This window comes from Ambystoma mexicanum, chromosome 9 (genome assembly GCF_040938575.1).
Source record: "Ambystoma mexicanum isolate Mex_15411 chromosome 9, UKY_AmexF1_1, whole genome shotgun sequence".
Lineage (NCBI taxonomy): Eukaryota > Metazoa > Chordata > Amphibia > Caudata > Ambystomatidae > Ambystoma > Ambystoma mexicanum.
Window position 1 is genome coordinate 163,937,870 of NC_090931.1, and position 16,548 is coordinate 163,954,417.

The 16,548-nt window shown below is 45.2% G+C and overlaps 1 protein-coding gene across 2 annotated transcripts in view; it reads left to right on the forward strand.

The window, feature by feature from the left end:
- Positions 1-16,548, forward strand: part of NECTIN1 (nectin cell adhesion molecule 1) — a 1,024,691-nt gene that overhangs the window by 632,659 nt on the left and 375,484 nt on the right. For both annotated transcript variants that reach the window (XM_069614350.1, XM_069614352.1), the window contains exon 7: positions 5,289-5,376. In XM_069614350.1, coding sequence (XP_069470451.1) covers positions 5,289-5,376 — 88 coding nt within the window. The remainder of the gene's footprint in view (positions 1-5,288; positions 5,377-16,548) is intronic.

The window sequence follows — 16,548 nt, forward strand, 5'->3', positions numbered from 1 at the left end:
AAGGCTTCTAATGGCGTTACTCTGACCCTCGCAGGGTCACTGGGGGAAATCCGGGACAGCCCAAGGGCAACCCCAGAGGCCTCTTCCACTGCACTAACTGCAGAGGCTCCCAATGACCACCCTCTGACCCTCGCCGGGTCACCGGGGTAAATCCAGGACACCCCATGGCCACCTCAGAGGCCTCTTCCACTGCACTGACTGCAGAGGCTCATAATGACCACTCTCTGACCCTCACAGGGACAGCTGGGGAAATCCAGGACACCCCCAGGGCAATATTAGAGGCCTCTTATACTGCACTAACTGCAGATGCTCCTAATGACCACTCTCTGACCCTCACAGGGACAGCTGGGGAAATCCAGGACACCCCCAGGGCAATATTAGAGGCCTCTTATACTGCACTAACTGCAGATGCTCCTAATGACCACTCTCTGACCCTCACAGGGTATCGGGGTAAATCCAGGACACCCCCAGGGGCCCCTAAAAGGCCTGTGCCACTGCACTAACTGCAGTCTCCTAATGACCACTCTCTGACCCTCACAGGGACACTGGGGGGAAATCAAGGGCATCCACAGTGCCACATTGGAGCCTACGCCACCACACTAACTACAGAGGCTCCTAATGGGCACTCTCAGACCCTGACATGGTGACCAGGGGAAGTCAATGGTACGCACAGTGCCACCTTAGAGGCCTCTTCCACTGAACTAACTGCAGAGGCTCCTAATGACCACTCTTTGACCCTGACAGGGACACCTGGGGAAATCCAGGACACCCCCATGGCCACCTTAGAGGTCTGTGCCACAGCATTAACTGCAGCGTCTCCTAATAACCTGTCTCTGACCCTCACAGAGACACCATGGGAAAATCAAGGGCCTCCACAGTGTCACCTTGGAGCCTTATGCCACCACACAAACTACAGAGGTTCCTAATGGCCAATCTCAGACCCTCACATGGTCACCAGGGGAAGTTGATGGTGTGCACTGTTAGGCCTGATTCTCTATATTCTGGCCTGCTGGACAGATGTATATAAAGCTAACCTATATTGTGACAGGGACAAATCTGGGGAGCTTTAGCCAAACCAGTTTAAGGTAGCAAGGTGAGTGGTCTAGGCTAAGACTCAAGAGGTGGTGAGCTTGTAAGGGGTCCACAATGAGCACATACAGTAAAATGGACAAGGAGCACACTTATACAAACAGGTATAACAATACTTCTTTACGTATGGCCAAACAACACCGTGAACAATTACTACTAACACAACACAAAAAAATTAGATACATTTATACCATTACTGGTGTAGGAAAAAATACACATCAAACCCCTGAAAAAGAAGGTACATGTTCGTATTAGCACTACGAGTCCATACAGATTTATATAATGCATTTTATTATATTTTATATAATGCTTTTTAACAAAGCGCTTCACATAGAACAGTCAGCAGTACATTAAAAACAGCATTAGAAGGTGCTACTTTTTATGTAGTTGCTCAGACATAAGATATGCGCCAGAGAGTTTACAGCCACATATTGTTCTTTTTTTATATATACATTGTATTCAGTATATCCTGTTAGCCCTTGTTGATGACATGTGTTTCGGCTTTATACAACGCCTGTTTCAAACCAGGGTTTATGATTCCTTGTGATTAATGGGAGAGACGAGTCACCCTGCCGTTAAAGATGTCATCGCAAGTACTAGCATGAAAAATGTTTAATTTCTTATGCCACGTGATAAAGGTCACTACTCTGCAGCAACAATCTTGTGGCGGTGGTTTATACGGAACAAGCAGGACTGATCCTGTAAAGGTGAATGGGTCTGCACACACTTACACAGTCAAACAACGTATTTCAGGTCAGCAGTGCTATTTCACTGGGTGATAAATCACTTTACAGCAAATAAGTGTGAAGGCAGTAGGCCCGGGGTTCCCCTAACTACCCCTAAAGGATTCCCGTGTGTACTGTAACTGCAGTACCACCTGAAAGACTACTGTTGAGCTTTACAGATTGTGATGGACACCCCTGACACCCGCAAAGCTATCGAAGATGCTGCGCTCACTGTGCTGGCTGGAGAGAACCCTGGTGGCTTCTCTCTCTGATTCTTTGTGTGCCCTTGTTTTTGGGTTGTAAGGGGTGAACCTCTTCGGGGCAGAGTCTACCTGTCTGCTCTGAGTATCTAGATGGAGGACATTTGAGGCTCAAGGAGGCTGTATGTGGTCTCTCTTCGGTTCATTGTTTGAGTGTTGATTCTCTATGTGGTAACTATCCTCTTCTAGGAAGTTTCAGAATGTGCTGCCTCCAATCCTTCCTGTAATTGAGGCTTGGGGTGTCTTACTTGGGGGGAGTCCTTGTTGTGGGTGATGCCTGCATTCTCTCACTTACTGGCTCTTTCTTACTCTGGAGACTCTCACCTCTCAGTTGGGAAAGGAGATGGCTAAGTACTGAGACCTTCTCTGCACATGATTGTGTTGTTTCTCTGTTGAGTCCCTGTTGTGTCTTAGATGGGATGTTTCCTTTTAGGCAGAGAACTGTTTGATTTTCTCTCACTTTATGTATTGTGTGACTAGGAGCTCTGTTAGTCCAGAAGGATCATAACAAGGATCACAACAATATTCTATGCAATTTTTCTTTTTCTTTCTCTTTTTGAGTCTCTGGGTGGTCTGCCTAGAGAATCTAATGTTTGAGGGTGAGCCTTTTGGTACTCTCTCCATTTGTTTCTTTATTTGAGGATTGCAGTCGTTCCGGGTAGAACCAATACGTTCTGGTTCCATTTATCTCCGTTTTGTAAGCTGGGGTTGCTTGTGGGAGAGTCTCTGTGTTATCACTCCCCTTTCTAATGTATTTGGGGCTGTGTGTTCTCTTGCTTAGGAAGAGCTCTGTCTAAGAACAAGACTGTTTATGCCATTTCCCTTTGTTCCTCCACATGAGACAGGGGCTATTTCAGTTTAAAATTATCTCTTTTGAGGGTGAGCCTTCTTGTGATTTCTCTATATATTTTATATTTGAGAATGTGATTGTCTTTGTTGGAATTTATTATTCTTGAGGGAGATCATTGAGGCAAGTTCTCTCATTGGTCCTCTTTTTGAAAGTAAGCACTGGCTTGATTGAGAATTATCTTAATGTAGCGTAAGCCTACGGTAATGTCTCTATATGTTTTATGTATGAGTATGGGATTGTCTTGGTATGAATGGAAAATTATTGAGGGAGATCTTTGAGGCAAGCTCTGCCATTAGTTCTGTATTTGAAGCTAGGGACTGTCTTAGTTGGGAATGATCTTGTTTGAGGGTGATCCGTCATGTTATGTATCTATCTGTTTCAATATTTGGATTTCAAATTGTCTTTGTCAGGAGCATCAGGCTTCAGGTAGAGGCTTGGTGAGATCACTCACGCTGTTTCATATTTGAGTTTTAGGGGTTGCTTAGATTGATCATTTATCTGCTTAAGATTGAGCCTTTATTTCACCTATGCCAGATCCTCTATATTTGAGGGATAGCATATGTGTTGTTTGGGGATTATGAAGTTCAAAGAAGAGCATTTGTGTGATCTAATCCATTGTTTGTCTCTTTGAATCAGTGGTTTGTCGTAGTTGGGAATGATCTTATTTGATGATAAATCTTCCTGTAATTTCTCCATGTTTCATATTTGGGTTTCAATTTGTCTTCGTTGAGTTCAGTCAGACTTCAGGGAGACGCTTTGTTTAATTGCTCATATTGTTTCCTTATTTGAGACTTGGGGACTCCCGTGGGCAAGAACACTTTGGTTTGAGATGAAGCCTTTGTTTCAAGTATTGCCTTTCCTCTGAATTTGTGGCTTGCGACTGTCTTGGCTTGCAGTGATCAAGCTTGAAGAAGAACTTTCATATGATGTCTCCCTATGTTCTCTATTTGAGTTTAAATACTGTGTTTGTTGAGTTTCATCATGAGTTAGGGGGGGTACTTCCTTTGACTACTCTACTTGTTTCATTATTTACATATGTGGTTGTCTAGGTTGAGATGGATCATTCTTAAGGGAGAACATTTGGTTGATCTTTCCAGTTGTTTCTCTATTTGAGTCCAGCGGATGTCTCAGTTGGGGATAATCTTGTTTGAGGGTGTCTTGATTGGTGTGGATACGAATTTAAACACAGGTGTCCTGTGATCCCCCAGTGTTGGCATGTTTGGGAAGGCTTTTGTTTGGGAAGAAGTGACTTTTTCACCTAAACCTGTGCTTCCCTATTGGATGCTAGGTTTGGATCTAGGTACGGACTTAGGTGGAAATGATCATGTTCGAGAGAGAACCTTCATATGATCTCTCCCTTTGTTCTCTATTCGTAGACAAGGATAGTCTTGGTTGGGAATCATCTTGTCCGAGGGCAAACCTTCATGTGACCCCTCCCTTTATTTTCTCTTTGAGGCTATGGACTGTCTCAGTGGGGAATTACCTTGTTTGAGGGCAAGCCTTTCTGTGATGTCTGCCAAATGTATTCTCCCTTTGAATCTAACGGCTGCCTCGTTGCCTCTTTCAATGGAGCGTCTTAATGGTTTTTATCTCCATTGTTTCTCCATCTGAGGCTAGCGACTGAGAGTGAGCCTTCTTGTGATTTCTGCACCAGTTTAACTTTTTGTCCCCGGGGTTGACTAAACTTGGAAAATTGCTTGGGAAGAGGCCTGCTGGTGGCAGAGCAATCCTCTGCTCACTTACTTTGTGTTGATATTCTATTTGATGCCAAGGTGGTTTCTAATTAAGAAGGGCTATGTTTGAGGGTGACACCTGGCTATGTCATTTGTCTTTGTTTTAGTCTCTCTCATTGGGGGTTGTCTTAGTGAGGAACAGGAACATTTCATTGAGATATTTCCTATGCCATGCCCAGTTCCTTCTCTGTTAGAGACCTCTGGTTCTCTCGTTCTGATGGAGTCCTTCTTGTCCCATCGGTTTTCGATAGGTGCTTCAGAATTCCGTGTGGAGAGGGGGCCAAGTTTGAGCAATGCCTCCAGGTGACCTTGCCATTTTGTTTTGGGGGTTTACATGGCAGTATGATGTTGGGTTTCAGGGTGAACCTCCTTTAAAATCCTTCCAGTGCTGTTTTTAGAGTGCTCATGCTTAGGTCAAATGCCAAAATGAACTTGTCTTCTAATGCCCACCCCCCCCTCTAAAAATAATGTTCCACAGAATCCAGAACAAGTGGCCTCACTCTCCTTTCTCAGAAGACAATTATGTTTTCTTTTTATGTTCACATGTCCATCAAAAAGCTGCCTCCCAATGCCTTGGAACCAGCCTTTCTCTTTCGGAAATCTTGACAGCTGTTTTTATTTATTTTCCAAGGATTGACCTGCCTCCATCTCACAAACCCGCACCACCACCAAAACGGAAGCCAGAGACGAGAAGCCCTTTAACCACTGATGATATCCAGGTATTTATGCCAGTCAGTTATTCAAATAATAGCCTTCATGCTACCTCCTCCCCGCATGCTGTTCCCATCCATCAAAACCATGTGTGCCACTTTGTGGGTTGTCTACCACTCCAACCACTTCAGCCCTTTTCTTGCCCCCCTGCTCCCTCCCTAACATGTCTGAGACCATTGCAACGCTTGTAAACATGTTCTCTGTGTACATGCCCTCTTCTCTTCCTGAGCTTCCCTACTAGAACCACTTGTCAGTTCATTTTAAAGTGTGCCACATAAGTAAACCATTGCAATTCGGTATTCCAATAACTGTTGATAGGGGTGAAAGCACCTGCCTCCGGTTCACCCCTCCAAATCCCCCCCCCTTACCGCTTAACGGGTTTTCTTGGAAACTCATGCCACAAACGTTTTCCTCTTATTCTTTGTCTTTTGATTTAGTAAATGTTCAACTGAGCATAGGCAATGCTTTTACATTGCTCTTTTGGTGTAATTAAATAATTCTCAATTCATTAAATGTCTTCTCTGTTTAAATCCTTTCGTTGAAGAAAGCAAAAGCCGGCCTTGTGTGTGGCATTGACTCGAGTACCAAGCAAATCTACTGGGGTTTCAAACGTTTACTTACACCCCTCGTCTATAGATTGCTGTAATTCATGTTCACAAAAAATGGCAATCTATCCCATTCGAAGCAATCACCTCTAACCCAAAGAAACGCAGCCTGTGCAGGTATTTCAAGGGTGTCCAGAAAGGGGCATTGCATTTTGTTCATATCCAGCTGCTCCACATAATCCATGCCTCTAGCATCATTCACCCTGTGGCCTGGTTTAGGTCAAGTGGTGTTTCTGTGGATTTCATGCATTAATGAGGATTATTGCGCTATGAGTTTCGCTAAATCACTCATGCTCCCTCGCAGTGCAATGTTAAGAGCTCCCCTCCTTATCTCTCTCTCTCTCTCTCTCTCTCTCTCTCTCTCTCTCTCTCTCTCTCTCTCTCTCTCTCTCTCTCTCTCTCTCTCTGGCATTGTTAACCTCTCGACCTCCTTCAAAGTGTAGACGCTGAGACACTGATTCGAAAGAACTCACTTGTGTGTGGATGTAAAATAATTCCAACCGCTGAACATCTATGATGCACGCATAGCACTGTGCACGTATAGACATGTTCACATATATTTAATCAGAATGCACGTTGAATGAAGGATTCTGCAGGGGCTAATTAGCTGGAAGATTAACAATTGCCTGAAAGCTATTATGGGTAATAATGAGACCAATTGCAATCAGAATATTCTGCAAAGACAGCAAGCAGCACATTAATGTGTTGATTGTAATTATTTTGAAGTGTCCAGCATTGGGCCATGACACAGTTCTTTAGCTAATCTGTTGAATTCCAATAGCCCTTTGCAACCTCACATATGTTCTACACCTCTTCTTCTGGCGGGAAGAGATGTTCAGAGTAGATGTTGCTGAACAAAAAGACTCACGTTTTCACATGTTCTAAGAATTAAATCATTAATCTGATGAACAATGGGAGAAATTGCGATCAGTACAGCTGTTGTATTTCAAGGCTATTCGACCAGTGTGCTTTGTGCCTATAATCGTGGCAGCCCAAAATGGACGGCCTTCATCACATTTACCAGCTTGCAAAATATTCTCAAATTAAATGGTCTCTTTTCAAAGGCATCCATCGAACATTGAACAGAACTACATGTGCAAAATGTGAACATTTTGTCGACTGTATGTTGTTGACTTATTGGACGTCAAAGGCGTCAAGCCTTTTTACATCATACCTAGGAAAGATGGCTTCAATGTATCGCTGGGATTCATAAACAACGAGCCTTACTTAAGCGATAAACTGCAAGCTCAGAGGGCATTACCACTTCAGGTACCCAGAGTTACAGCCCCGAGCAAAGGCTGTAAGACCAGGGTAGTAATAGTGTCTTTTTTTAAGTTGAAGAGATGCCTGTGGCTTCTAGCAACTGGAAAAAGGGGAAGAAAAACAATGGCAGCCACGGAACGGGGAGAACGGATTATACGTAGTCCCTTCTCTGAGTCCATGGCGGCCATTTGAGAAAAACAAAAAAAAAGTAAACAAAAAAGATGTCCGCCAGGGAACGGAAGTAGGGACTACACATAGTCCTTTCTCCCTTTCCATTGGTGACCAGGACACGGCAGCGACCAGCCCGACAAAGGCTTTGTCGGGTTTATAATGACTCATTGAAGGCCAATGAGCTTGCTTGTAACAAGCTCCCTGTCCCTTTCCGGTTACTTATACAAGATATGAGCTGAGCAGCTCGCTCCTCTCCTCACTGCTTTCATCAACGCATCATTTAGGTCAGGCATAGTCCCAGACACTCGCAAAGAGGCCTGGGTGCGCCCCCTCCTAAAAAAAAACACACTTGACCCCGCGAACCCTAACAACTATCGCCCCATAACCACAGTCCCATTCCTTCTAAAATTACTTGACAAAGCCGCACATATACAGATCCAACACTACCTAGAATCCAACGCAATTCTAGGCAAAAGGCAATCTGGATTCCGTAAGGGACATGGAACTGAAACCGCCCTTCTAGACCTAAAAAATGAAATCACTAACATCCTCGACAAGGGCAAGCCTGCCCTCCTCCTCCTCCTCGACCTATCAGCAGCATTTGACCTAGTAGATCACGACACTCTCACCAATCATCTAACACAAGCAGCAAACTTTTCTAAGGACGCGGCCTCATGGGTAACTTCCTTCCTATAAGGCAGAGCTATGAATGTCTTCTCCAACACAGCTCATGCTGCGCCATCCATCATCCACTGTGGGGTTCCTTAAGGCTCCTGCACGGCCCCTACGCTATACAACCTCTTTACTAAGCCCCTATTCGACAAACTGGATGCTATGGGGATCACTTACACGAACTATGCTGACGACACACAGATACTCCTGCCCCTTACTGGTAACTATCATCAAGACTCCACCTCCCTCCAACTAATCTACTCCACCATACAAGCCTGGATGGCCACCAATGGACTCTGCTTGAATGGGGACAAAACTGAAATCCTCATCTTAGGCCAGAAGCCCACCCTTGCCAACCTCAACCCACTTTACACTAACTTTAGCATAGACAACTGCACTATCCCAGTCCTATCATCAGTTAAAACACTAGGAGCTCACATAGAGGCCACCCTATCTATGGATAAACAAGTAAGCGCAATCATCTCGGCATCGGCATTGAGCACGAAACTCATCAATGCTATAAAACCGTTCCTAACAAAAGAAAACTGCCTGTCCATCGCAAGAGCCACAATTGGAGCCAAACTGGACTACTGCAACACGCTCCTAGCCGGCACCTCCAAGAACAACCTAGCAAGGCTCCAAACCACCCAAAATAATGCTCTCAGAGCAGCACTCAGCATACCTAAAAGAGAGCACATCACCCTAGCCAGGAAAGCCGTCCATTGGCTCCCAGTCAAGGATAGGATTGCTTTCAAAATCCTCACCACAACGCATAAATGCATCAACTTCACAGCACCAACCTACCTAGCTGACACACTGTCTAGATCCCAATCCACAAAACCAACCAGATCCACATACGCCAACCGTCTCACCATACCACGCATCAATAGATCCAAGGCAGGAGGTATAGGCTTCCCATACCTAGCACCTAAGCTTTGGAATGCACTGCCCACCAACCTCAGAGCAGAATCATCCCTCCTCTCCTTTCGGAAACAACTTTAAACTGCTCTCTTCAACTAACTTGTGCACCTGACCACCTCTGTGTTCTCTATGTACATGTACTTAAGCACAACCATTGCCCAATGTAACCAAGGGTACAACTGCGTGTAACTAAGTTTAAGAAACACTGTAACCAGCGCCACGATGCCTTTGGTCTGATGTGCGCTTAACAAATGTGAATAAATAAATAAATAAATAAATAAATAAATAATGAGGCCATGGTGGAAACAAGTGGTATTTCATAATGCTGCCTGTTTTACCACTCTGCATATTTGGGGGTTTAATTTGTGTTAAAACTAAAAAATTCCTGCATTCATATTGAAGTAATACCTCTATAAAAGGCAGGGTTAACGCTACAGGCAAAATTGCTGCATAGAGGGACTCCACTCACCCCAATGCCATAATGGACAAAGGCAACAACCCTACATTGTCTGATGATTTATAATTATGGCAGCAGTAACCGCAATTCGGTTTGGCAGTATTAGTAAGCTCATAGCTCCAAATTTGTGATTAGGCCGAAAATGCATAAACTCTAAAGGCATCAGTATCACATAGTTGCAATTGTGAGATGAGATAAAAGGGCTGGGGTCCAGCTGATATGAATTTGGTTCGGGAACTGGTTGCAAAGTAATTGAACTGAATTTTGGAAACCGCTAGAATGGGTAACATGAATTTCTCTCCTAAATCAATGCTTCTTCGGTAAACCTCTCCTTAATTGTTTGTTTTTAAAAGAAGGAACATCCTCCCACGGCCTCGAAACCAGTGTCAGCTGTACAGAAGTGCACTTGAAACCACACATTATAAAGTTCATCTGATGGTCCTTTTGGTGACCCTATGATTGGCCACAAGAGTAATGTAACTTTAAAGAGTGGCGGACGGATGTTGACTTTAGAACTTAGATCTTACCAGTGGCTCTCCTTTCTGTTCAGCACTATGCGATCCCGAAGGCTGTGCTCCTTCACCCGGCGATAACTGTTAGGCTCTCAGGCCCTTTGAACTGCCGTCTCCCGGAGCATATAAGGCTTCCAGCTATTCTGAAGCTGCCCCGTGGCGCATCAGATGTTATGCCCCCGCTTCCATCATATTCACTGACTGCACAGTCCCTTGTGTTTTCTGACAGCCCATCCAGCTTGGATGCACCATGTACTTCCACTGTGACAATTTCCTGTAAAACTAGACAAACAATTTAACAATGGTCATTCGAATCATATTCTGGTCGGGGCGGACGGGGCGGACGCGCGCACAGGCATATGATATCCTACGCTGTAGTGGTTCTAGCAAAGAGGGTGCCTCCTTGTGAGTGCTGCCTTTTATAGACCCCTTGTGGGGGTGGGGACAAGCCTCACTTTCCTCCCCTTTCCTGTCCTATACCCTAGGGGTTCCTTCACTCCTCCCCCTTCCTGTTGCCTGGAGCCCCTCGGTCTGCATCTGCAGCCCTTTGCTGCTTGGGGGGCAGGTATCATTCGGGGCCCGTTGTCCACCGCAGCTAAGGCAGGGACCACCCAGGCCTCCATTTGCTTGGCACGTTCCCTGTTCGAAGGCTGTGGTTCTTCAACCAGCGGCAAATGTTGGGCTCTCAGGCCCTTTGAACTGACCATCCACTGGCGCATGTAAGGCTTCCAGCTATGCCGAAGCAGCGTTTCTGCGGCATAGGTGTGGCAAGCGTACCATGCATGAAAGCATATAAAGTGCGTTGCTGTCAGGCCGGGAGGCGAAGTTAATGGCAGCCCCTCCTCTTGCCACTTCATTTAGACTGCCACACATCCTAGAAGGTCCACTACTGAAGAGCAAGGTGCAGTAAGAGATGAGGATCATTCTTTGGGACCCATAGTAAATACCAGCTAAAGCATCCCATGGGCTCACCTCCTAAAATCAACAAGGCTCCTGCGTTGCAAACACAGGAGTTAGCCTTGGCTACAGAAATGACTAGCTACTTCCCAATCAGAGACACGTCTTTTATTGAAGCTACTTTCCCACTAGAGGAGCAGTTTACCACTTCACTAGCCTATTTAGGCACCAAATTGACTGATCATCTTTTGCAATCTATCTCAATGGTGTCAGACGCTGTCTGCATACTGCCTCCGAGTGCTTCCCCAATGCCAAATGATTTATTCTCTGGCTCATCAATCAATACTGGGGACCAGGTCATAGTTGTAGAGGTAACTAGAAACTTGTCCGTGCTACTTCCCGGAACCGACCCTACACCCTATAACCCATGGGAAAGGACTATAGAAGTCATTGACTTACTCCAGCGCAAGACAATTTGTTTGACAAATCTTTAACTTCCAATCCTTTGCTCTACCACACCCCTCCCCTCTAGGCACAAAGACCACCTCAATGCCTCTTCCGACAGCGGCTCCACACACAAAAGCACTTCCTCAGTCACTCAATTTCAAGCTCTTGCAGGTCTCCTGACTACGTTGGTCAACTCCTCTGAGGCCCTACAGCAACGCAAGACACGCATACTAACTTACTACACTCCATTATTCTTAAATTAGATGATCCCAGACCCCTTACCAACGTAGCATGCAATATCAACACTTCTTGCATTGAAACTTGTAACTTGCCCAAAGTTGACACAGTGGCCTCTGAATCTCACCCACATCCTCACATTAGGACCTCAGAAACACAGAGCTCTGACCCCGAAGGGGTCAACGAGCCAGTGGCTCAATCCCAAATTCAACTTTTTATGGAAAAAACCTATTGTAAATTCTAATCCGCAAATCAAACACAATGACAAAAAAAGAACACAAAAAGGGCAGTTCATCTGTCACTTTGGGGACTGGCAAAGGAATTAAAAAAAAAGAAACTGAGTTGGTGTAATACGATCTTTGCCATGGTTTCCTGCTCCTCAAATACTGAATGTTTCACAATCGAAAAAAAGGTCTCCTTGATTTAACCTTGATCCAACCTTGATCAACGAAAACCTTGATCCAACCTTGATCAATGAAAAGCGTAACCATGCAACAATTGCAGATCTTTCTAAATCGAAAACGAATTATGGATAACAGCCTAAGTCTAACAAGCTGTTCATTAAAAATCAATACACCTTGTTCCCCGATGGATCCCGCATTTACCAACTGCCCTGAGGGCATTCGTACATAATTTACTACCTCTGCCCAGGAGGGTCCAACACAACAGAATCCACTGCAAACACACAATGTTAAAAAGACACTTCCTAGAACTACTGGTCTGCTCCTAGAAGAGGACGATTTGCAAAGCTTAGATGGCTTGGAACCCCTCCCTCTCTCACCATCAGTCCCCAGAACCACACTTAAAAGAGATACCAGCTCCCCCCCCCCCCCCCCCCGCCACACACACTTTTCATGCGTGAGAACTAGCATGCCTGTCATCTTAACTAAATCCTGCCTGGTTACCACCGACCTAATGACACATTCTGCCTGCACTTCAGCCGGCTTTCAAGGAGCGACTCATTAGGTCTTACAATCGCAAAGCCTATTTTATTCAATGTACAATCCTCGCTTAAATCGTGATGCCATTATGCAATTACTGCAAAACATTGCACCACCACCAATTATTATTTCTGAAGACATTGCAATTGTTAAACAACTGGAGTACGAAAAGATATGCGACTTCTAACATTCATTTCAAGTCTGATTCGATCTTCGAATTCATAATGGCATTTGATGTTGAGTTATATAAAGGAGGATATTCTTGTCAGACTATTAACACTCCATCTCCTTGAAATATAAGTGAGCGCTCTTCTCCTGCTCCTTTCTTTGGATCACTGGCTCAAGGCAATGAGCAGGCTATTCCAAAGGTTCAATTAAATCACTCTAGAGCTTTCATCCCCACGAATATTACTAACTGAGCACCCATCAGGATTAGCACTGATTGCCAAGGCAATCGTTCTGTTCAAGCTTTCATCATCCCTTGTGATGCAAAGAAGGAAGGTACCTCACAGTGGCACTGCGTGCCAATGGCTCTGCAACCACACATCAGTAAAAGGCCCTAGTCAGCACGTTACCCTACTCTCATGCCATACTAGAGGCCGAGCGCATTACACAGAAGACAAAGGACTGCTGGAACACATTGCTAATGTTTCACTTGTCGCGTTGCAAGAGTCTTGCATGGTGGATAAGCTTGAAATGGATAGACCTACTATTCACTCACCAGCAATTAAAGGTCATAAAAGCAGTCCTAATGGAGGACTGATAATCAGTGTGGCTAACTCATTTGAAATTAAGAGATTGGACCTTAGCACTGATTTTGTATAAGCAGGGTACCTCAAATGTAACAATGCCCAAACCTCTCTTAAGAATATACTTATTGTTAACTTATGTGATCCCCGTTTCATGACTCACATAAGAAGACACTGGCCACTGGTGAGTTATTGCTGAGAAAACCCCTCAAATTGGCCGCTATTGTGATATGCACTGACTTTAAGGACACAATCCCTTCGAATATAGCGATCACACATTCTGACACCATTTCAGCTGCAATTTCAGACCATAACTATGACTGAAAGGGGCACTCTTGCTCTAATCTCCTTTATCTATATCATGTTATGATGCTGAAAGGCTCCTGTCCAGGTGACTCTTCAGGAAGATTCGCCAGGGTCTGTGGAAAGAGTGCTTCTTTCATTGATTATGTATTCCTAAACACACCTATGTTACCTTTCCTGTTGGGCATGACCCTCATCACCAGAGAAGAAAGTGATCATTTTCCTTTATGCCCTATTTTGAATATGGAGACCTATCAACTTGCGCTGGATTCCATCAGCAGTATTACTGCCCATAGCAGCTTGAATCGAATACGCTGGAACCCCTCAACCTATCAAAAGCAAATTCATACACGACCAAGACATTAGGTGAATTAATTAACCATGTGGTTGCCATTCTTGAAAGTGAAGTCTGATCAGTAACACAGCTATTATCACCATATACAAATCTTCCATTCAAAACATCACTGCACAGGTAACCACTATTAGAACTAATACAAGTATAGCTACTTATATTTGCTGTTTTCCTAAGTCTGGGCGCAGATATGATAGATTTGTTCAACATTCAAAAAGACAATTGAGACGAGACCTTAGATCATTGGCCCATCTGAATCGGGATGAGTACATTGCAGCTACCACAATTAGGGTCATAAAATCAAAATACCAAAAATGGCTCGGAGCGCATTTTAGGCAACAAGACTTGGGCCTCGTTATGAGTTGTGCAGTATCCTGTGATAAATCTGGTGGAATACCACCAAGCTGAATTACCGTTAATGCTGCTTGGTCTGGCAGAATTACCACCAGCTTACTAGTGGCGGTGGCAGTGTAATTCCCCATTATTTTTTAGTCCATTATGCTTTTTCTGGCAGAATTACCGAGACGGAATTTCCGCTTTGGTAATTCTGCCGATTCTGCCGATTATTCAGCGTAAGTGGCAGAATTTACCTCCAGGATTTTCCTAGAGGTAAATCTTCCACTCCATGGCCCAATCTCATAATTTGATGTAGCATTAAAATTGGTGGTAACTTTGTTACTGCCAATTTTACCGCGTACCACCATACTCCTAATGATGCCCAAAAAACTTTAGTTATCTTTGACCAACTGTGAAATCGCTAGGGATCATAGATCCTTTTGGAATATTCTAAATAGTGCTAAATTGAACTGCCCCCTAACGGTGCACCTCAAGAAGACGGGTTTGTTTACCTTGCAAACACTATTGGTTCGAAACCCTCTGAGGATGTTTTTGACTTGCCAGCTAGTAAGGATACTCTCAGCCCAACAAATAAACATGATTATTGAAAATGTTAAAATCTCACGAGCGCCTGATCTAGGTGGACTCTCTCCTCATTGGGCTAAAGTATTGTACCTTCTCTTTACCACCATGGGCATCACTGGGCACTTCCCGGCCTCATGGACCGATAGCGGTGCAGAAAGCGGAGCACGCAATAATCCAAGCAATTACAGAATACTCGCCATGTTAGGGGCCCCAGCCAAAGGTTTTGCCCGAATACTACTTCAGGAATCGACAACCGGGATTGACCCGAATAACATTTCACCATATGATCAAACTGGTTTTCGAAAACACTCTAGTACACCTCATAACATCCTAATGCTAGTGACCACTGTGGAATTTGCACAGAGCACATACAATCAGCCAACTTACATCTGACATAGACTTTGAAATTGTACTTAACCCCTTAAGTTCCAGGCTATAATGCAAGTCTATGCAAACAGGACGAGTATACTCGTCCTTGGCACTCAAGACTGGAACATCCCTGCAGGGCCACCGAACATGATTATATAGTTACACACAAACACCAGGGCTAATGCAGGATTCAATCAAATAGGAGGGGTGATTCCCACATATGAGGGTGTCAAACAAGGCTGCGTACTAGCGCCCACTTTGTTTCATTTGTACCTAGCTGATCATCAAACAGCCTTAACCTCCCATAACAGCTATCGCCCTAAACTCAGAGCGATCGCCATGTCCTGGCTTCGCTATGCGGACGACTTATTGATAATGGATTACACCCCAAACGGGCTGCGTGTCCAATTGAATTCTCTGAGTTGCAATGCTGCTCATAATGGCTTAAAGATCAATATCAAGAACAAAAGAATGGCCTTTGCTCCTAGCAGCGCTAGGCTGAAAACATATAGATGGGCCTTGAATAATATGAAGGTGGTGCAGTTGTTCAAATATAAGTATCTAGGCATGCTTACCGATGACAGGCACTGCAGAGGTGAGTGGAACCTTGCAATTGACGCTCCTGGGCCATTGAAATTTGCATTTGGATTCTCTTTGGGACGGCGCCCACGTGGTTCCTCTCCCTGTTTCCCTTCCGTCTCTCCTCTGCTTTCCCCCCTCCCCCTGCCTCCCGGACCGCCCCCCTCCCATGATAGGCTCTTTCCCTTGTTGGCATCGGCTTAGTCACCGCTGGACCCGTGCAGACGCCATTCCAGCAGGCGCTGCACAGTTGAGTGGGACCCTTCAATTGACCCTCCTGGGCCATTGTAATTTGCATTAGGAGGCCCTTTGGGCCGGTGCCCACATGTTTCATCTCCCCATTCCCCTTCCATGTCTCCTCTGCTTTCCCCCCTCCCCCTGCCTCCCAGACCGCCCCCCTCCCCTGATAGGCTCTTTCCCTTGTTGGCATCGGCTTAGTCGCCGTTGGACCCATGCAGACGCGATTCCAGCAGGCGCTGCACAGGTGAGTGGGACCCTGTAATTGACCCACCTGGGCCACTGGAATTTGCATTTGGAGGCCCTTTGGGCCAGTGCCCACGTGGTTCTTCTCCCCATTCCCCTTCCGTGTCGCCTCTGCTTTCCCTCCCTCCTCCTGCCTCCCAGACCGCCCCCTCCCCGATAGGCTCTTTCCCTTTTTGGTATCGGCTTAGTCGCTGTTGGACCTGTGCAAATGACAGTCTGCACGCGCTGCACAGGTGAGTGGAACCCTGCAATTGACTCTCCTGGGCCATTGTAATTTGCATTTGGAGGCCCATTGACCCAG